At 43.1% G+C, this 21,723-nt stretch overlaps 1 protein-coding gene across 2 annotated transcripts in view; it reads left to right on the top strand.

Moving 5' to 3' along the window:
* The window catches only part of CYFIP1 (cytoplasmic FMR1 interacting protein 1), a 97,937-nt gene that overhangs the window by 28,108 nt on the left and 48,106 nt on the right, over positions 1 to 21,723 (top strand). For both annotated transcript variants that reach the window (XR_012127078.1, XM_017660242.3), the window contains exons 5-13: positions 50 to 151; positions 1,283 to 1,464; positions 4,408 to 4,504; positions 4,594 to 4,722; positions 5,634 to 5,738; positions 7,607 to 7,698; positions 10,016 to 10,133; positions 20,349 to 20,471; positions 21,411 to 21,536. Coding sequence is in view for 1 of the 2 variants with exons in the window: in XM_017660242.3 (XP_017515731.1) it covers positions 50 to 151; positions 1,283 to 1,464; positions 4,408 to 4,504; positions 4,594 to 4,722; positions 5,634 to 5,738; positions 7,607 to 7,698; positions 10,016 to 10,133; positions 20,349 to 20,471; positions 21,411 to 21,536 (1,074 nt within the window). In the remaining variant the exon portion in view is untranslated. The remainder of the gene's footprint in view (positions 1 to 49; positions 152 to 1,282; positions 1,465 to 4,407; positions 4,505 to 4,593; positions 4,723 to 5,633; positions 5,739 to 7,606; positions 7,699 to 10,015; positions 10,134 to 20,348; positions 20,472 to 21,410; positions 21,537 to 21,723) is intronic.

The raw sequence follows: 21,723 nt of genomic DNA, 5'->3' as shown, positions 1-21,723 counted from the left end.
ACTTCTAGCTGTGTTGAAGCTTCTTTATGTCATCCATGTTTATTCCCAGGTGAAATGTAACGAGCAGCCTAATAGAGTGGAAATTTATGAGAAAACTGTGGAGGTCCTTGAGCCTGAGGTCACAAAACTGATGAATTTTATGTACTTCCAGGTAAAACACAATAATCCTAGGGTTTGATACAGAGGAGTGAGGTGCTGCCACTCTCATCAGTCACCGTCTCTCACTAAACACAATGCATGTAAATTAGAGCAACCAGACAGCTTCTGAGACAAGGGTACAAAGACTCTGGGGTCTGAAGCCTTGCCGGCCCTCTCAGGGGAGGCACCCATTTTGGGTCTCACTTCTCTCTCTGAGGGGGTTTTGTGTTTCCTTCATGAAGACTCTCAGTTCCCAGTACGTTTGTCTTCCTGTCGGTTCACACTTTCGATCCTCTGGGGCTTGGGTGTTTTCTTCCTCTTGGCCTCTCCCTGACTGTCCACTGTGCGGTCCTTGCTGGGCCTTTGCTTCTTCTGGCCCTTTGGTTAGGTGGGGTGGCCATAGTGTCGGGGACTTGCTAGTGTTTTAAATACTGTGGAAATGTGTGAAGGTATTTAATTATAGATTCCTTTAGCAAACTAGGGAGAAGGTAGAATTTATTAGGAGATGAAGTTTTCTTTTATCTGGTAAGTTAAAGGAAAAATCCCCATTCCCCCACTTGTCACTTCTGAAAGCTAAAACTCTGGGTTTTTTGTCTTTTTTTAAATTGAAGTATAGTTGATATAAGGTATTGATTGGTTTCAGTATACAACACAGTAACTTGCAGTTATGCACATTATTAAATCATGACCCCCAGTAGTGCAGTTACTGTCTGTGAGCATAGGATGTTTCAGAGCCACTGGCTGTATTCTCTGTACTGTTCTACCATCCCCATGACCAATTTATGTTAGATTGAGATTTTGTGCCTCTTTATTAAAACATCTGTTTTATATATGTACTATTGGATTTTTACTCAGCAACTTTGCTGAAATAATCAACAAAATTCTTGTACTTTAGGAATGTAGTAGGTCAGGTACAAAATTAACAGTGATTGTCACAGATTAAAGGCATGTGAAGTATGTTACAGAACTGAGTCTCTACATGAGCTGTGAACACCTGCCTACTCATGGATGTTTGAGAATGAAATTAAGTTTGAGGGTTGGGTGTTTATCAGAGGGACAGTGAACCCAGGTACTGTGCCTGAAGCCAGGCATGGCATGGGCCTGTCACTGAGGCAGTTTCCCCAACTTCCCTGCCTCTGCTCAGAGAAATGCCATTGAGCGCTTCTGTGGGGAGGTGAGGCGCCTTTGCCACGCAGAGAGGAGGAAGGACTTCGTGTCAGAAGCCTACCTGATCACACTGGGCAAGTTCATCAACATGTTTGCTGTGCTGGATGAGCTGAAGAACATGAAGTGCAGTGTGAAGAACGACCACTCAGCCTACAAGAGGTGAGCTTCACCGTGTGCCTGGGCGTCATGAAGCTGGGAGGCAGGGAGCACGTGGGTATAGACACAGACTGTGTGCCCTGCACATAGTAGGCATGCATCTGATATGTGCTGAACTTTTTGCAGCTGGTTGGCAGTGGATATTTGCCAGTCTTGGGACTGTTTGAGTGGGTGCTTCCAGGTATAAGGGGCAGGGTAACCGGTAGGTTATGTGCCAGGTGTCCTCATGGGCATGTGCAAGTTGTGGTTTCCTGAAGCTAGACCAGGTTCTGGCTGTCCTGGTCCCCCTCAACTGCGCACAAATGCATGAGGCCAGTCCCTGCTACAATGAATTGGGGTCACTGCAAGGTGTTGGCTTGGGAGCATCTTGGAAAAGTGTAGCCTGAGGGTGCCACCTCTGATCAGCACTTGCTTGTCACCCATTCCCTGAAGGCAGACACCATCATAGCAGTGGGCAGAGCTGGCCTGTGTGCTGTCACGGGGTCATGGTGAGCTTCCAGGTCCCTGGGACCAGCTTTCCCGGTGTTGGTTTCTTTTTGAAGATAGAGAACTTCCAGAGAAGTGAACTGAAAAGGTGGACATGATATGGTTGTGTGCTTCCTGAAAATTGAGGGGGCAGTTGGGGGGCAAGAGGAGGGAGGGTGGGGCAGAGCAGAGCAGCTGCTGCTAATGACTTTCTTCAGAAGGTCTGTGCTTGGTGTTACGGGAGGTATGGTCGGCTGGAGTGACATGCTGACTTAGTTTCTTTTGCTCAACCAGGTATCTTGGCTCTGAAATTAAATCTGAAGAGATTTTACTTTGCATCTGAATAGGCTGTGCTTACGTTGTATCTGAAATCATACAACTGTTGTTGCTGTGTTTTTAAATTAAAATCAACATATGACTTGGTGCCAAATGCAATTTGACGATGAGGTGGCAGAGAGAGCTGAGCTAGATCACCCAGATTTTAAGCCTTACTTGTGTGAAATAAGTACAGGCATTCCACTTACCACCTAGAATCAGCTCTTCTCTGAAGTCTGTATCTTCAGAACTAGAGAAACTTTGGGGTTGGCCAGTTAACCTCTCCTGAGTGGGAAAGTCTGGGGTTATCCCTATTTGATGACAGTGTTTGTGGGACTGCAAGTCTGTGTGACTCTGGGTGGACCACGGGAGCCTGTGGGGGCAGAGGGCAGAGTCAGCCCAGCCCGGGGAGCAGCTTCTGCTCCTGGCTGCACAAATCACTCACCATGTGATTGTGAGTCGCTTTCTCAGCCTTTCCATTTCATCAGTAAACACGGAAGTTGCCAGCATCATGTTTTTTTCATTGCAAAAAGATTTTTCTTTCTCTTAGCAGCACCTTTATTCCAAAGCCCTGTCTGTAAAATAGTTTAAAATTGGGGTAGCTCTGTGGAAGGCCCTAGGGGGCTCCGGGTACCCCTGCTGTGAACCACCCAGGCTCTCCACCACCCCTTAGACTCGCTTGTGCACAGAGTGGGCCTGAGACACCTTGGCCCCTTCCAGCAGCCTCTTCCTGTGACCTCTGGAACCACCGTTGGTCTGCCTTCCCAGGGAGTGCCCCCACCCCCAGTCCTCCCAGCCCTCGCACACTCATGCCCACACTCACACCAGGGAGTGACCCCCCAGTCCTCCCAGCCCTTGCACACTCATGCCCACACACACTCATCTGGTAGCTAACCAGCACGATCTCTTCTGAGTGTAAATGTCAGGATGATCCATATGGTCATGGTGAGGCTTGAGGAAAATAGAAAACAGTGTTTTTGATCCCTTTCTTAGTCTCTTCAACCACTCAGATAAATAAAGTGAACACTTTAAAAAAGAATGTTACTGTATTAGTTACTATTAGGTTTAGGTTGTATTTATGTCATATATATAATTTCTAAAAACCTACAGAAACACTGGCTTAAACAAGATTGCAGATTATTTCTCTCTTACCTGAAAGTCCTGAGGAAGATAGTGTGCAGCTGATGAGGGGGCCTTGTGGTGTTCAGGACCCTGTCCTCTGCTGTCTTAACCTGTTGTCTCATGGTCCGGGATGGTTGCTGGAGCTCCAGTTGTCATTGCTGCATTCCGGTCAACAGAGGAAGGAGAATAAAAAGGCCCATGCTTTCCCTTATAAGTGAACTTTCAAGTGCTTTTGGGTAATTAAATTTGCAGATCTAACCCTTTATGTCTCATGGCTTAGCTGTTGGCCATTTGGGGATGAAACACATCACTGATGCGTGGAAGTTCTGGATTTATGCCTAAGGAGGCAGGGGACAGAATGACTGTTGGAGTAGTTTATTGGTCTTTGCCATGAGAATTTTTCTTCAATAAAACCCCCAAGTGTTTCGGTTGCACAGACATGTCCTTAGGCGGGCATGTCCTGTTGGAGCCAGCCCTAGATGTGTAGAGTCCTCACACCCACCTTCATACTGCTTTTCAGGGCCTCCAAGACTTGGTGTGTGCCTTGCAGTATTACTGGAGCTGAGCGTACAGGCCCTTCTGTATGCGCGCGCCCTGTCTGTGTCCTTGTCAGCCCTGTTTGTTACAGGTGTGATAAGGGAGCCTCAGGAGGGGTCAGGAGGTTTGACTAAGATTGAGCTTCATTTTGGTGGCAAAATAAGGATTCTACCTCACACCTTTGGCACCACACCTGTGCTGGTTCCTGCTCTGTGGGAGGTGTGGTGGCCTGTAGAGCCCTCAGAAGGGGCCTGAGCAGTGGTGGCAGTCTTCATCACTGTGCTCTGGGGTTTGCAGAGGGGGCGGTGGCCCCTGGCAGCTGTGCAGGGTGGCAAGACACCGAGTTGGAGGCCAGGCCGGAGAGGCTCAGGGAGGCTTGACTGCTGACCCGTGTCTAGGACCCACATTTCTATAGCTAACTGTAGTAAAGTAATCATGATTTCCAGGCTTTTTTAAAAGAAAGTCATCAAGCATGTTGGTTGTTTAACTATTTTTGTGCTTTCAAAGGGCTGCCCAGTTTTTACGGAAAATGGCAGACCCACAGTCCATTCAGGAGTCACAGAATCTGTCCATGTTTCTGGCCAACCACAACAAGATCACACAGGTAAGCCTCACACCTCACTGTTCCAGCTGCCGGTTGCAGGCCAGGGGCACCCGTGCTTAGTGGCATGCGTCTCCCACTCTGTGTTTCAGTCTCTGCAGCAGCAGCTGGAAGTGATTTCTGGCTACGAAGAGCTTCTTGCTGACATTGTGAATCTGTGTGTGGATTACTACGAGAATAGGATGTACCTGACGCCCAGCGAGAAACACATGCTCCTCAAAGTACGTGTGTGGGGCGCCCACCTGTAGCACCGTGGTGGGAGAGGGAGGGGCCCCGACCCCGACCCAAAGTCCTGCTCTCGTCAGCTCGTTGGCAGGCCGCGCTTCGCCTGCTCTCCCTTGGCCGGCCATCTCTCCTTCCAGTGCTGATCGAGTGTGTCTGCATATGTGTGGACAGCGTTCCCCATCCAGCACACAGCCCGCACTGTAGGCTCTGGACACATTCCCAAGAGTGTGTCTTGGGCTTGACCTCAGTGCCTGGAGAAGTTGATCGTGGGTGAGGAGGTCATGGATCCAGGGCTTCTCTCAGCATTAAGCTTCTTTATACTAGGTTCTGCTTGCTAATGGTGTGAGTCCTAGGAATTAAGTATACTGTGTCACGCTGCTGGTCAAGAAAGATGGCTGTTCACCACATTCTTCATTATTATGCTATTTCAAACTCGGGAGGTTTTCCAGGATGATTCTCACTGGCAAGAAGAGAAGGTGGTTCTGCCATTCCATTCCTCTGCTTTCCACCTTTGCGAGGACAGCCTCGGGGTGTGGGGGTGCTGTGTATTCTGCCCATACCCCTCCTGTGAGAGTTCTGCTCCCTACAGGAGAGCACCGTGGAGGGGTTTGGGCTACAGACTGGGTCCTGTGGAGTGCTCAATGCTGTCTGGTGTAATTGCTTGTAGAAATCCATATTTAGTATTGCACTGTGCTTGATGGGAGGTGGAGGTAGGGTGCATGCCTGGGGAGGAGAGTAAAAAAGCACAGAAACAGCACACATGAAAGAACAGCTTCATGTGAGGGATGGCCATTTGTTGAGAGAAGAGAGTCATTTCAGAAGTATGAATGGTAGGTACCACTGTCAGTGCTTTTGGGTAATTAAATTTGCAGATCTGAATTTCTTGTGCCATTTTGTGATTTTTCAGGTCATGGGGTTTGGTTTGTACTTGATGGATGGGAGTGTCAGCAACATCTATAAACTAGATGCCAAGAAACGAATAAACTTATCCAAAATCGACAAATACTTCAAGGTGAGTTACATTTTTTTTTGACAAACCATTTTATTGAGTGTATACAGTTTGAATCGTGGGAGGTAAACACATGACTGTGACTCACATTGGGAAATTGTTGGGGGTGCGGTGTTCGTTACAAAGGCAGCCCCTTTCTCGCCTGCTCTGTGCTGGTTCTGCCTGGATTTGAACCTTGTACACAGGGAGTACATGTGTTCTCTTCTGTGTCTGGCTTTTCCCACTTACTTATTAGATCATCTGTGTGGGAGCCTGCAGCTATAGTCTTTCGATTTTCATTGTGATGTAGCACTCCATTTGATTATACCACAGTAATCCATTTATCCATTCTGTGGTGATGGACGTGAAGTTTCGAAGTTTTGGCTGTATGAGCAGTGTTGCTCTGATTTAGTGCACGTGTTCAACATATACCTGGGGCGGATTGGGGTTCATGAACATCACACATTTTTAGTGTCGTATACAGCCTAACAGTTTTCCAACATGGCTGTGCTGATTTGCATTCCCACCAGCAGTGAGTGAGCATTCCTGTTACCTCGCATCCTCACCAACGCTTGACAGTGTTCCATTTTGTTGGGGAACACCCTGAAGGATGTGCACGTCTTTGTGATTCTGTTGGCTAGTGTGTCCTGTGGTCTGGCCGATGTTCCCCTAGTGATGTCACGCGCTGTTAGCCTCTTGTACGTTCTCTTGGGAAATGGCACTGCAGGTTTCTTGGTTTTTTCCAATGGTGGCTCTTCGTGTGCTCTGGGTACATGTCCTTTGCTGGTTGTATGTGTTCTAGAGTACGTGGTTCTCCCCCAGGTGGCTCTCCTTTTCACTTTGGTAAAGGAGTCATTAGGTGGATAGATATTCTTAATTTTAATGTAGTCCACTATTTCAATCTTCAGTGTCCACATTTAGAAATCTTTGTATAAGCAGGCTCACAGGATTCTCTCCTGTGATACCTCTTAGATGCATCACCACTTCCCTTTCTGTCTAGATCTATAACCCCCAAGTGCTGGCATCTGTGTGTGGTGGGGGGTTGGCATTCTCATTGTGGACACCCAGTTGGCCCTGTCCATATACTGCCAAGACCATCTTTCCCCTGTGCTCTGCAGTTACCTGGGTCATAAAGCAGGTGTATGCAGGTGCCTCTGTCATAGGTTCTCTGTCCTGCTGCACTGTCTCCTTCCATACCCCAGGGCTCCATGGGCTCCACTGCTGTGGCTTTTCAGTGGAACAGGTATGCCTATGAGGGAGTCTTTAAGCTGTATTCTTCTAGATTGTCTTGGGTACTGTCCCTTCACCTTTCAAAGTAATTTTTAGAATTAGCTTGCTGATTTCCCCACTTGTGTGCTGCCCATGAACCATTTTTCTTCTTGGAACATTGTTTGGGATTCCATTGATTTATAGATTAATTTAGGGAGAACGGACATTTTTAAAATCCAGGTCTTCTAATACATGAGCCTGATATATTTCTTTCAATTAGAACTTTAAAGTTTTCTCTAGAACTTTTGGTCATAGTTTTGTGTTGAGGTCTTTAAATTTATTCATACTTTTTTTTTATGCTATTACAAATTTTTTCTCTTTATATTTTCCTTTTCTGTTCATTGCTAGCACATAGAAATGTAGTTGATTTTTTTTATAACCATGGATCTAGCAACAAGATACGTTAATGTAATATTCAAATTGGCCTTATGAATGTTGTTTCTTAAAGTATATTTTGTTCTTAAAGTGAATGTAGGAGTTAATTGCAATTTTTTTTGTAGTAAATGATTTGCAGAGGTAGCATGCAACCACAGTAATTATTAGCATACTCATTCTTCTTGCTATTGCATTTGGTGACTAAACATACATAATGACCTTATTTTTTTGTTGTTCTTTGAATACAGCAGCTCCAGGTGGTTCCACTGTTCGGGGACATGCAAATAGAACTGGCAAGATATATCAAGACCAGCGCTCACTATGAGGAAAATAAATCTCGGTAGGAGGAGGGAGAGCGATCCAGCTAGAGCATTCTGAGCATTTTCATTGTGGCTTTATGGTACTGCACTTATATCTCTAGAAATCACACCTTTGACATTTTTAACCATCTGGAACCGAATGCCCTATACAGTAGCCCTTGTCACATATGGCTGTGTGCATTTAAATTCATTAAAAATACTATGTATTTCCTTAGTAGAACATCCACATTTCAGATGTTCATAGTTGGTGCTGCCTTATCTGATGGCAGATAGAGAACTCCTCATCACCCCAGAGGGCTCATAGGAAGGTACGGTCAAGAATGTTTAAGTATACACAAGTGGTATGCTGGTAGATGCCTAACAACCAGCCCTACTGGGCAGGGGGCGTTTGCATTTATATAACAGAGGTTACAAACCCACCACACGAGAACCATATCCAGCCCAGCCTGTTTTTGTAAGGTCTCTGCTGCTGTGAATAGTCTTTATGTTTTTAAAAGGTTATTTGTAGGAAAAGAAGACAATGGCTGTGTAGCCCACAAATTCTAAAGTATTTTCTTTATGACTCTGTACAGAGAGAGTTGGCCAGCCCCCATTATGAAGGCTTTGTAGCTCACAATTACAAATGATAGTAAATACCAAATATGCAGTGCTCTTATTGTAGATTCCACAAAGCCCTTGAGTCTCACAGGATGCTTCTGTTTGCCAGGTGCCTGTACCTATAGCCAACCAATGGCCACAATTCCACCATGGCTTTGAAAAACACAGTTACATCTCCATCTGTTAACTCAGAGGTTGGCAGTCTTTTTCTGTAAAGGCCAAATTGAAGAACTTTCGATTTTGCATGGCACATGTGTTCTCTGTCATATATTCATCTTGGTTATTTTTTGTTACTGTTTTAAACAACTTTTTAAAAATGTAAATACCATTTTGTATGGCTCTAGGGCCATACAGAGATTGGCTGTGTTTCACCTGTGCTGTAGTTTGCTGACCTCTCTGTTAGCTTATTCCTAATGTCTGCCATTAAATCTTGATATGTGATCCACAGATGACTTCTCACCTTCTTCAAAGTTACATTCATTGAATTGAAACCTCTCTCCACCCCAGCACCAATGCAAGCTCTGATTTGGACTATGTGCTGATTTCCTTGGTATAAATACTCCTGACATGACTGAGTGCAAGCTAACAACTCTAGTAGTGTGCCATTAGGCACATGTTTCTGCCCTAAAAGCACACAAGTGAGCTCTAGATTATAGGTAATGGTAAAATCAGTAAGAGAGTCAGGAAATGATGTGTACTTATTTTGTTTTTAGTGATTTGTTTGTAAGTTAATAGCACTTAATTGGTGGTAAGGGCATGTTTAACAGTCACCTTGCAAGATGCCTGAGTATATAGCAGTCAGCTTTGGGAGCCGAGCCTGGCAGCCCCTCACCAACATGTGGGCCCAGAACGAGTGGTTGCCAAGTGTGTGAATGTCAGCAGCCAGGGGCTGGGCTCTGGCACCTCACCCAACATGAACATGCTGTTTGGGGCTTCGGGGAAGACTTGTGTTGAGGTGCGCCCTATCCGGGGATTGGCCCCACGTGCTCATTGCAGACTGAGTGAGCTGCCTTGGATGATGCCAGTGTGACACTGTGGTGGGATCAGAAAGTTAGAAAGTTGAGACAGCATGCCCATCACCTCAAAAAGTGTTAACTTTCAGCCCTTCCCTTCCAGTGAAGGGGACCAGATTGTTAGAAACACAAGTGTTGGTGCTGAGTGTGAGCTGTCTGCTTGACCAGCCATGAGCCCAAGGCTGTGCTTTCTGCTCAAAGAGCTCCAGCAGCTTTAATTCTTTGTAAACTTCTTTACTCTCTGCTACGAATGGTGTGCTGTGCACATAAGTCATTGGGGCAGCAGAACTAACTTCCAAGTGATGTCAGTTTTCAGTTCTCCCAGAAAGGTGACTTTTGTTTCTGACTCTGACTGAGTTTTCTACTGCAGCTTGTCTTTTCACATGGGTAATAGCAAAACACTAGTTTCTGCCAAGTGTGCCATAATGGTAGGGGCCTCAGGGTGATGTGATATCCTAAATACTGGTACCTCTCAGCTTTTGGAAAGTTGTTTGTTGATTAAGGAGCAATGATGATTCCTTTTCCGAAACACAGGCAGGAGAAAGGACAGAGACCCTGACATGGAGAAGGAGGCTGGCTGTTTCCCTGCTGAGAATTCCATGTTCCCTCCTGTCTTCTTGCCTGCGTGTGGATGACTGTCAGCAGGCTGTGCTGCCTGCCTGCTGTGACGTGTGAACCTTGTGCCAGCACCCCTTCAGATGACACAGTGTTTTCTCTTCCCCACCAGGTGGATGTGCACATCGTCTAGCAGCAGCCCGCAGTACAACATCTGTGAGCAGATGATACAAATCCGGGAGGACCACATGCGCTTCATCTCCGAGCTGGCGCGCTACAGCAACAGTGAGGTGCGGCCCTGCGTGTTTGCCTGCACCGGCCGGAGGGCAGAGGCTCTGCTGTGTCCCTGGTCTCCACACCCAGATACTAGCTAATCGCTGTGAGAAGCACAGTTTAGTGCCAAATACTTAAAAAGCCCCCATCTTAATGGACAAGGCATTGCAGTTAGCCTTGTTTGTATGTGTTTAGCTATAATGAAAGCATCCTCTTTTCTCAGAGGAACATACTAGGGACCCCAAAAGAAAGGACAGAGGAGAGACCTTGAGTTAAGCAGTGTTTCCTGCTCTAGTCCCCTGGTTCCGCTGAGAGGGGAGGGCGTTAGGAAAAGAAATGCTGATTCTGACTTGTGGCCTTTCATGTCTCAAGGGTGGAAGTCCCAGAGCCAGGGTGGGCAGGAATGTGGGTCTGGGGAGGATGTGCCACAGCGCTCAAGGGCGGCCTGGAGCACTTGTGGGAGGAACTGCCGACTCCGGGCTGCAGGTCCTTCAGCTCCTTCCAGCTCTGCAGCGGCGTTTCATGCATCCTTGTTGGGGTTGGACACACTTCCCCACCTGCCCAGCATGGCTCAGAGCCAGCCCTACCTGTGTGTGGGATGGGTAGGAGGGGAGGTCTCAATACAGGGGGCAGCAGAGTATTGCTTCTCACATCAAGGCCAAGTCAGTGAGGTAGGATCAAGCAATGGCCCGTGTTGTCACTGCTACCAAGAATCTAAAGAAACTCGAGGACTTGGGTCCACAAATACAGGTCTGGCTTTTGAGACTGGGGTACCCCTAGTTCTCAGGAGGACCATTAACGTTTGGGGGAGAACTCTGTTGGTCCCATCCATTGCAGGACAATGAGTGTCCTTTCACCCACCACCAAAAACTGGTCATTATGTAGCCAAAATGACTGAAAGACACTCGAGATGCCTTGGGGTGATGGCGGCAGGCTCCCCAGTGAGGAGATGCTGTCTTGCCCCTTCTCCAATGAGCAGCATCGCCTGCAGGGTTCATGATGTCAAGACTTCATGGTATCATTGTAAACCAAGTTCGTGGGAAGCTCTCAAACATGGAGCTAATTTATACCCCCTGAATAAGCACATTTGACAGCGAGCATGCTGCTTGTTTTCCTCCCAGTGCCTGCTACGTAGATCTTCAAAGAGATCTACTTTTGAATGCACACTTTATTTTTAAACAGGTTTATGGAGGTAGAATAAATACAATTACAATTCACCCATTTACATACTATTACATACCATACAATTTACCCATTAAAGTTGCACAGTTCAAAGGTTCGTCTTATATTCACTGAGGTGTGTAATCATCACAGTCATCACAATTTTATTTTAATTTTGTTATCTTTAATCTACAATTACATGAAGAACATTATGTTTACTAGGCTCCCCCCTTCACCAAGTCCCCCCCACAAACCCCTTCACAGTCACTGTCCATCAGCATAGTAAGATGCTGTAGAATCACTACTTGTCTTCTCTGTGTTCCACAGCCCTCCTCATGCCCCCCCCCCACCCGCAGCATTATACATGCTAATCGTCAGGCCCCCTTTCTTCCCCACCAGTCTCCCTCCCTTCCCACCCATCCTCCCTAGTCCCTTTCCCTTTGGTAACCGTTACTCCATTCTTGGGTTCTGTGAGTCTGCTGCTGTTTTGTTCCTTCAGTTTTTCTTTGTTCTTATACTCCACAGATGAGTGAAATCATTTGGTACTTGTCTTTCTCCGCCTGGCTTATTTCACTGAGCATAATACCCTCTATCTCCATCCATGTTGTTGCAAATGGTAGGATTTATATTCTTCTTATGGCTGAATAATATTCCATTGTGTATATGTACCACATCTTCTTGATCCATTCATCTACTGATGGACACTTACGTTGTTTTCATTTCTTGGCTATTGTAAATAGTGCTGCGATAAACATAGGGGTGCATCTGTCTTTTTCAAACTGGGCTGCTGCATTCTTAGGGTAAATTCCTAGAAGTGGAATTCCTGGGTCAAATGGTAAGTCTATTTTGAGCATTTTGAGGAACCTCCATACTGCTTTCCACAATGGTTGAACTAATTTACATTCCCACCAGCAGTATAGGAGGGTTCCCCTTTATCCACACCCTCGCCAACATTTATTGTTGTTTGTCTTTTGGATGGTGGCGATCCTTACTGGTGTGAGGTGATATCTCATTGTGGTTTTAATTTGCATTTCTCTGATGACAAGCGATGTGGAGAGTCTTTTCATGTGTCTGTTGGCATCTGAATTTCTTCTTTGAAGAACTGTCTGTTCAGCTCCTGTGCCCATTTTTTAATTGGATTATTTGCCTTTTGTTTATTGAGGTGCGTGAGCTCTTTATATATTTTGGATGTCAACCCTTTATCGGATCTGTCATTTATGAAAATATTCCCCCATACTGTAGGATGCCTTTTTGTTCTATTGGTCGTGTCCTTTGCTGTACAGAAGCTTTTCAGCTTGATATAGTCACACTTGTTCATTTTTGCTTTTGTTTTCCTTGCTCAGGGAGATATGTTCATGAAGAAGTCACTCATGTTTATGTCCAAGAGATTTTTGCCTATGTTTTTTTCTAAGAGTTTTATGGTTTTATGACTTACATTCAGGTGTTTGATCCATTTCAAATATACTTCTGTGTATCGGGTTAGACAATGATCCAGTTTCATTCTCCTACATGTAGCTGTCCAGTTTTGCCAGCACCATCTGTTGAAGAAACTGTCATTTTGCAATTGTATGTCCATGGCTCCTTTATCAAATATTAATTGACTATATATGTTTGGGTTAATGTCTGGAGTCTCTATTCTGTTCCACTGGTCTGTGGCTCTGTTCTTGTGCCAGTACCAAATTGTCTTGATTACTATGGCTTTGTAGTAGAGTTTGAAGTTGGGGAGTGAAGCCCCCCCCTACTTTATTCTTCTTTCTCAGGATTGCTTTGGCTATTCGGGGTCTTTGGTGTTTCCATATGAATTTTTGAACTATTTGTTCCAGTTCGTTGAAGAATGTTGCTGGTAATTTGATAGGGATTGCATCAAATCTGTATATTGCTTTAGGCAGGATGGCCATTTTGACAATATTAATTCTTCCTAGCCAAGAGCATGGGATGAGTTTTCATTTGTTAGTGACCTCTTTAATTTCTCCTAAGAGTGTCCTGTAGTTTTCAGGGTATTGGTCTTTCACTACCTTGGGTAGGTTTATTCCTGGGTATTTTATTCTTTTTGATGCCATTGTGAATGGAATTGTCTTCCTGATTTCTCTTTCTATTAGTTCATTATTAGTGTATAGAATAGCCACAGATTTCTGTGTATTAATTTTGTATCCTGCAACTTTGCTGAATTTCTATATTAGTTCTAGTAGTTTTGGAGTGGAGTCTTCAGGGATTTTTATGTACAATATCATGTCATCTGCAAATAATGACAGTTTAACTTCTTCTTTACCAATCTGGATTCCTTGTATTTCTTTGTTTTGTCTGATTGCCGTGGCTAGGACCTCCAGTACTATGTTGAATAACAGTGGGGAGAGTGGGCATCCCTGTCTAGTTCCCAGTCTCAGAGGAAAAGCTTTCAGCTTCTCGCTGTTCAGTATGATGTTGTCTGTGGGTTTGTCACATATGGCCTTTAATTATGTTGAGGTACTTGCCCTCTATACTCATTTTGTTGAGAGTTTTTATCATGAATGGATGTTGAATTTTGTCCAGTGCTTTTTCAGCATCTATGGAGGTGATCATGTGGTTTTTGTCCTTCTTTTTGTTGACGTGGTGGATAATGTTGGTGGATTTTCGAATGTTGTACCATCCTTGCATCCCTGGGATGAATCCCACTTGGTCATGGTGTATGATCCTTTTGATGTATTTTTGAATTCGGTTTGCTAATATTTTGTTCAGTATTTTTGCATGTATGTTCATCAGGGATATTGGTCTGTAATTTTCTTTTTTAGTGGGGTCTTTGCCTGATTTTGGTATTAGGGTGATGTTGGCTTCATAGAATGAGTTTGGGAGTATTCCCTCCTCTTCTATTTTTTGGAAAACTTTAAGGAGAATGGGTATTATGTCTTCTCTGTATGTCTGATAAAATTTGGCAGTAAATCCAGCTGACCTGGGGGTTTGTTCTTGCATAGTTTTTTGATTACCTCTTCAATTTCTTTGCTGGTAGTTGGTCTGTTTATATTTTCTGTTTCTTTCTTGGTCAGTCTTGGAAGGTTGTATTTTTCTAGGAAGTTGTCCATTTCTTCTAGGTTTTCCAACTTGTTAGCATATAGGTTTTTATAGTATTCTCTAATATTTCTTTGTATTTCTGTGGGGTCCGTTGTGATTTTTCCTTTCTCGTTTCTGATTCTGTTGATGTATGTTGATTCTCTTTTTCTCTTAATAAGTCTGGCTAGAGGCTTACCTGTTTTGTTTATTTTCTCAGAGAACCAGCTCTTGGTTTCATTTATTTTTTCTATTGTTTTATTCTTCTCAATTTTATTTATTTCTTTTCTGATTTTTATTATGTCCCTCCTTCTGCTGACTTTGGCCTCATTTGTTCTTCTTTTTCCAATTTTGATAATTGTGGCTTTAGACTATTCATTTGGGATTGTTCTTCCTTCTTTAAATATGCCTGGATTACTATATACTTTGCTCTTTAGATTGCTTTCACTGTGTTCCACGAAGTTGGGGCTTTGTGTTGTTGTTGCCATTTGTTTCCATATGTTGCTTGATCTCTATTTTAATTTGGTTGTTGATCCATTATCACAGTTCATTTTTGAACATTTTCATTATCCACTAAAGCAACTCCATACCCATTAGCAGTCACTTTGCATTCTTCTCCCCCCAGCTCCTGGCAATCTCTTTTCTGTCTATGGAGGTGCCTATCCTGGACGTTTCATATAAATAAGAGTCATATAATAAGTAGTCTGTTGTGTCTGGCTCTTTTCACTTAAGATAGTGCTTTTAAAGTCCATCCATGTTGTAGCATGTGTCAATTTTATAATAATTTCACAGTTTTTGCAATACTTAATCATTTTTATGACTGAGTAATGTTGCATTGTATGGCTACACCACATTCACTCGTCTGTTGATTGATGGACATGTGGGTTATGGATAATGCTGCTAGGAGCATCCATGTAAAATTTTGTGTGGCATAAGTTTTCATTTCTCTCGTTAGATACCTAGGAGTAGAATTGTTGAGTCATATGGTATCCATATTTAACATTTTGAGGAACTACCTGACTGTTCTCAAAGTGGCTGTATTTTATATTCAGCAGTGTAAGAGGTTCTGATTTCTCTACATCCTTGGCCATACTTTTGACTGTCTGTTTCTTTGGTTCTGTTTTTTGACCATCCTAGTGAGTGCGAACAGTTGTGTGGTTGTGGTTGAAATTTGCATTTTTCCAATGAGAAATTGAACATCTTTTTGTGTGCTTATTGGCCATTTGGAGATCTTTGGAGAAATGTCTGTTCAAGTCCTTTGTCCATTTTGTAGTTGGTATTCACACTTTACTGTGGAGCTAATGAGTTATTTATATATCCTTGATAATGGATCCTTATCTGATGTATGATTTTAAAGTATTTTCTCTTATATGTAGTTCTCATTTTGGCTCCCTTGGTGGTGTCATTTGAAGGTCAATTTTTAATTTTTCCTGTGGTTTAGTTTGCTCTGTTTTTTCTTTCATTGCTCGTGTTTCTGGTGTTGTATTGAAGAAACCATTGCGTGACCCGAGGTCATAAAGATTTACCTTTTGTGTTTCATAGTTTTAGCTCTTGTATTTAGGTCTGTGATATCTTCTGAGTTAATTTTTATATATGGTATTAGATAAAAGCCCACCTTTATTCTGGATATATGGGTATCCAGTTTTCCTAGCAGTTTGTTAAAAAGACTATTCTTTCCCCACTGAAGGGGCACCCTTATTGAACAGCAGTTAACTTTAATCATGAAGGTTTGAGTTGTACTCTCTTTTCTGTTCCACTGACTGTATGTTTAGCTGTATACTATAACTACACTGTCTTGATGCTGTAGCTTTGTGGTAAAGTTGAAATTGGAAAGTAGAGACCTCCAGCTTTGTTCTTCTTTTCCAAAATTGTTTGTTGATCCTTTGCATTTCCATATGAATTCCATGTCAATTTCTGCAAAAAAAGGTAGCTGGAATTTTAATCAGGATTGCATTGAATCTGTATACCAGTTTGGGGAGTATTGCCATCTTAACAGTATTGAGTCTTCAATCCAAGAGACCTTTAATTTCTTTCAACAATATTATGTCTTTTTCAAAGTACAAAGTTTTTATTTGTTTTCTTGCATTTATCCCTTGGTATTTTATTCTTTTTGATGCTGTTGTAAATTGAGTTATTTTATTAATTTCATTTTCAAGTTGTTTGCTCAGTTTCCTTTGACAAGAGGGAAAGGATTTGTCCTGAGCAGGTCGGTTCTGCCATCCGTTCTTATGTGTGGGGTTTTCTCCACCGTCAAGTGATCGACTGTGTTCAGTCCAGTGCTGACACTGTCCTGGAGATGGCTCAGGCCCCACAGGTAAGAGCCCCGCCTCCCCGCTCTGCACCCCCTGCACCCCAGGTGTCAGCCGCAGTCCCGGTTGTCTCTCGTGCTTCTGACAGACTGTGCATCAGGGGTTCCAGTGATCCCCTCCTTAAGTTTTCTTTGTGTCTTGTCTTAACAGATAAGGGCTCTTTTTAAACATGATCACAATACCATTATTATACCTAAACAAATCAAGTATTTCTTAATATTGAATAGCTGGTCATTGTTCAAATTTTCCCTATTGACTCATAAATGATTTATTTGTCAAAGTTTATTTGTCTCAGGATCTGAATAATTGCTATGCACTGCAGGTGGTTGATGTGTCTTCTTGATCCCTCCGTCTTATACCCCATGCTATCATTTGCCATGACCTCTGTACCCTGTGTTTTCTCTACACTGAGCCAGGTCAGGGCTGGATTCCTTTGCTTTATGTATGTTTTTCCAATAACTGATCCTCTAGCATCATAGAAGGTAACAAATCAGGTTTTTTCAATACTTTTTTGAAGTCAGTCTACTTTGGATTCTTTCTTTTTCTCTTTTCTCCGATACTGAAAATCCTGGTTCTTAATTACTCCAGGATATTTTGACTTAATGTCCCAGTATATACTCAGAAGTCCTAAAGTAGCAATACTGGCAGTACTAATCATTAGATTACTAGAAATGGTATAGTTTATATTGTAATGTATAACATTATCATAGTATATAACAGCAGCATAACCACTGAACCCGTTGAAGGCCCGCCTTGCAGCCGATTGTCCCCTTAGGTCTCTGCCTCTTACACGTCGGATCATTGGTTTTCAAAGTCGCCCACAGTGGTTTGTTTTGTATCCATCTCCTCCTGTTGTTAGGGATGCCTGAGTGACTGACTGTGACCACACTGCCTGTGGTGGCCTCACAGACGTCTTCCCCAGTAGAGCTGACGTTCTGGTTGTACCCGCCCTTGTGGTTCTTACGATCACAGGATGCCCCTCAGCAGCAACCACCATGTGCTGAAAAAGCAGGGTTCTTTGCTCACAGGTCCTGAAGGGTACTTGGCTCGCTTGGCGCCACCAAGTGAGATCTAAGTAGATGGAGAGTGGGGAGAGCAGACCTGGGTCTCTGCCCTTGTTGGGGTTGGGGTTAGGGTTGTGGGTCCATTCTTTATTAGCAAATTTAGAACATTTGCCAGTAAGCAGGAATTAGCATATAGGAAGGGAGAATTGGGGTCTTTCAAGCAGTCAGTTATTTAGGTCACCCAGGGCTTCGTAAAAGGGAAACATCATCATTGGGGCAGGCGGCCTGGCTCCTTACATACTTGTGTAGCTGGCAATGCATTTAATGAGATTTGTGCTTGAAATGGAGCCCTTAGCAATCAGAAGCTTGAATGTCAGGCTTACAATCAATAAAGCTTATTGTCAGGTACTTACGATTTGTGTTTCTCTGTGTGGTCTTGAAGCCAATTCAATACACAGTTCAGTTCATTGTTTCATCTTGCTTTTTTTTTAGGGATTGTTTTTGCCCCTTTATTAAATTTTATGTCATAATTATATAAAATATTGCATTGTTCCAAAGTCAGATGTACAAAGGAGGAATAGTCAGAGAAGCCTGCCTTCCCCTCCATCCTATGCCTTCCTGCCTTGTAGCTGACCATTTTTAAATCTAAACTATGCATTGTCTGATATAAGCAAATACACATGATGTGCACATTTTCCTTTATTAGCCATGTGGAAGCATGCTGTGCACACGTTTCTCTTAACACCATGTCCGGGAGGTCCTCCAGCACACAGTCTGCAGCAACCTGCGCTGGGCCCTGAGAGCTGTGCAGTGTCTATCCTTCACGGCTTTGAGGTCGCCAGCTGGCTGTGGGAAGGTGCACATCGTTTGATGCTATGCATCATTTCATATTTTATCAAGTGGATTTTGGTGCAGATTCCTAGTGGGTTTGATGGGTTGTGGGGCAAGCATTAGGTAGTTTTCCTACATATAGAGTGACTTCTTTTTTTTTTTTTTTGAGAGGGCATCTCTCATATTTGTTGATCAAATGGTTGTTAACAACAATAAAATTCTGTATAGGGGATTCAATGCACAATCATTAATCAACCCCAAGCCTAATTCTCAACAGTCTCCAGTCTTCTGAAGCATAACAAACAAGTTCTTACATGGTGAACAAATTCTTACATAGTGAATAAGTTCTTACATGGTGAACAGTGCAAGGGCAGTCATCACAGAAACTTTTGGTTTTGATCGCGCATTATGAACTATAAACAATCAGGTCAAATATGAATATTCGTTTGATTTTTATACTTGATTTATATGTGAATCCCACATTTCTCCCTTATTATTATTATTATTATTATTTTTTTTTTTTTAATAAAACGCTGAAGTGGTAGGTAGATGCAAGATAAAGGTAGAAAACATAGTTTAGTGCTGTAAGAGGGCAAATGTAGATGATCAGGTGTGTGCCTATAGACTAAATATTAATCCAAGCTAGACAAAGGCAACAAAACATCCACGGATGCAGAAGATTTCTCTCAAAACAGGGGGGGTGAGGTTCTAAGCCTCACCTCTGTTGATCCTCAATTTCTCACCTGATGGCCCCCCTGCGACTGTGCCTGTCTTAGGTTGTTCCTCCCTTGAGGAATCTTACCCATCTCTGGCTAACCAGTCATCTTCCGGGGCCATACAGGGAAATGTAAAGTTGGTAAGTGAGAGAGAAGCAATATTGTTTGAAAAGGTTAGCTTTTTACTTCTTTGTTATGCCCTGTGGCTTCTATGCCCAGCATTTGTCTTGAGGTATCTTTACCACTTGGCAGAATTATGATAGTCGGTAATTTTTGATATGAGGCGTGAATTCCACTAAAGGGTTGTAATTAGGAAGGAAGAAGAAAAGCTATACAAGTGCCAGACAGAAGAAAACATGGGAAGATTGATTATTTCTTTGACATATCTTCTTGTAGAGTAACATAAGCATGTGTAGGTTTTAAACTACTAATTAAATTGCATACACACATTAACATAATAGGAATACAGCTACATAACCAAAGCAGACCTACAATTACCACCCATATCCAGTGAAACCAAGAAAACCAGTTAGGCACCCTAGGCATTTGTGAAAACTTATCAATGATATGATGAATATTGTCTAACTGAATTTGAATAGTTTGAGAAAAATCAGACAAAGTAAAACAACACATTCCTGGGAACTGTTCACATCACATATGTTCTTTTAACAGTAGATAGTCTGTAGTCACAAGATTTTAGAGCGCTGCAACTTGCACTTCTCCTAATTCTTGGTTGAGTTCCGACAGTATAGATCCAGTCAAATTTGTTGTTTTACTGTATGCACAGGCCAGCTTAGATATCTCCTTCTTCATTCCAATGGCAAGTCCAGGAACCGGTGGGATGAATGCAGCTACAACTGCAACAGCGCCAGGATCTTTGTTGAAGTTTTTTGATGATCATCTTCTGGAATGACTCTTCCAGAGAATGTTGATGTTGGAAGTTCTTCATATCGTATCTTAATTTGTTTTCTGGGTAGCCAAATTAGGCTTTGATCCTCTGTATAAACACAAACAAACCCTTTGCCCACACTTTGATATGCCCTTTATACCATTGTGAAGAACTTATTGGAGATCACCACACAGGAACTGCTTTTTTTTTTTTAAGAGAAAGGAATATTATCAGAAAAATGTATTTCCATAGCTGATCATCTGACATAGGGTGACTTCTTGACGCTCCTGTTGTGCTCTAGGTCGTCACAGGGTCAGGCCGCCAGGAGGCTCAGAAGACGGATGCCGAGTATCGGAAGCTGTTCGACCTGGCACTGCAGGGCCTGCAGCTGCTGTCTCAGTGGAGCGCTCACGTGATGGAAGTGGTAGGCACTCTGCCACTGCGCATGCATTTGGGAGTGCAGAAAGCAGCAAGAGCATCCGCCCTGGGGTGGTTAGAAGGGCTTCTCTTCTCAAACTCAACAAGAAATTGACTAACTGATAATTTTTCTGTGTTAACTTTGGTCTTTGAGACAAGAAAAAATTTGGGTTTTTATCTTTGGCCCTAAAAATACCAGTGTATGTCAATTTAAATGTTTCTAGATTACTCAGAGTACTTTTCATTTATGTGTTTTATAAATAAAGGGTCCCATCTTTTAAAACATTGATAGAATTAAATTCATACCATGATTTTAATTCTCATTTTAAAGAATATTTTCTGTTTTTAAAACATTTATCTTCCAGTTATCAGTTTCTTTCATTAAGCATTAGTAAAATAGTGTCTGATACCATATAGAGATTTGGATACCTAAACACATAGAAGATTTTCCTTTTTGTTGTTTATTTTGATCAGATAAAAGTCATTGAATTGGATTAGTACATGATAATTTAAAAGACTTACTCTTATTAAAAACAGTGATGAAATGCCTGGAATCATAAATATTCAACACAAAATATCCAGGCCATTTTGCTTGATTTTTTAAACCTGAAATCACATGGCAGGAATGTTCTGCATCTTAATGGAGATAGACTCTGGGCTGGGTGGGGGAGGGGGGCTTGTGTACATGAGGTTTGTGGGCTTGCATGTGTGTGTATTTGGGTGCATAGGCTTGTGTGTGCATGTGCATGTGTAATTTGTCATGCACATGCATCAACGTGTGTGTGTAGTGTGTGCGCACATGCGAGTGAAGTGTGTGTGTGACTTTCATGTGTGGCAGATACTATCAGGCTGGCCTTTGGTAGTTTTGGTGATGGTTGTGGGAATCAGACCAAAAGTTAAGCATTTTGCATTTAGTGTGGATGTCTCCCTTTTCTGACCACCACAGTATTCGTGGAAACTTGTGCACCCTACAGACAAGTACTCCAACAAGGACTGCCCTGACAACGCTGAGGAGTACGAGCGTGCCACCCGCTACAACTACACCAGTGAGGAGAAGTTTGCCCTGGTGGAGGTGAGCTGTCTGCTTCCTCTTCCTCTTGACTCTGCTCACAAACCCTCTTCCCATTCATAGCAAAGGCTCAGATCATGAACAAAGCTACCTATTTCATGTCATTGCTCTTTGTAGGGTGGCCCTTCGTACCCAGCACAGTTGTCAAAACAGTGAAAGGTAGCACAGGGTCCTGGTATCTGTGCTGACA

The sequence above is a fragment of the Manis javanica genome, chromosome 18 (genome assembly GCF_040802235.1).
Source record: "Manis javanica isolate MJ-LG chromosome 18, MJ_LKY, whole genome shotgun sequence".
Lineage (NCBI taxonomy): Eukaryota > Metazoa > Chordata > Mammalia > Pholidota > Manidae > Manis > Manis javanica.
Note: the sequence above shows the minus strand (reverse complement) of the source record. Positions and strands in the feature narration are given on the sequence as shown.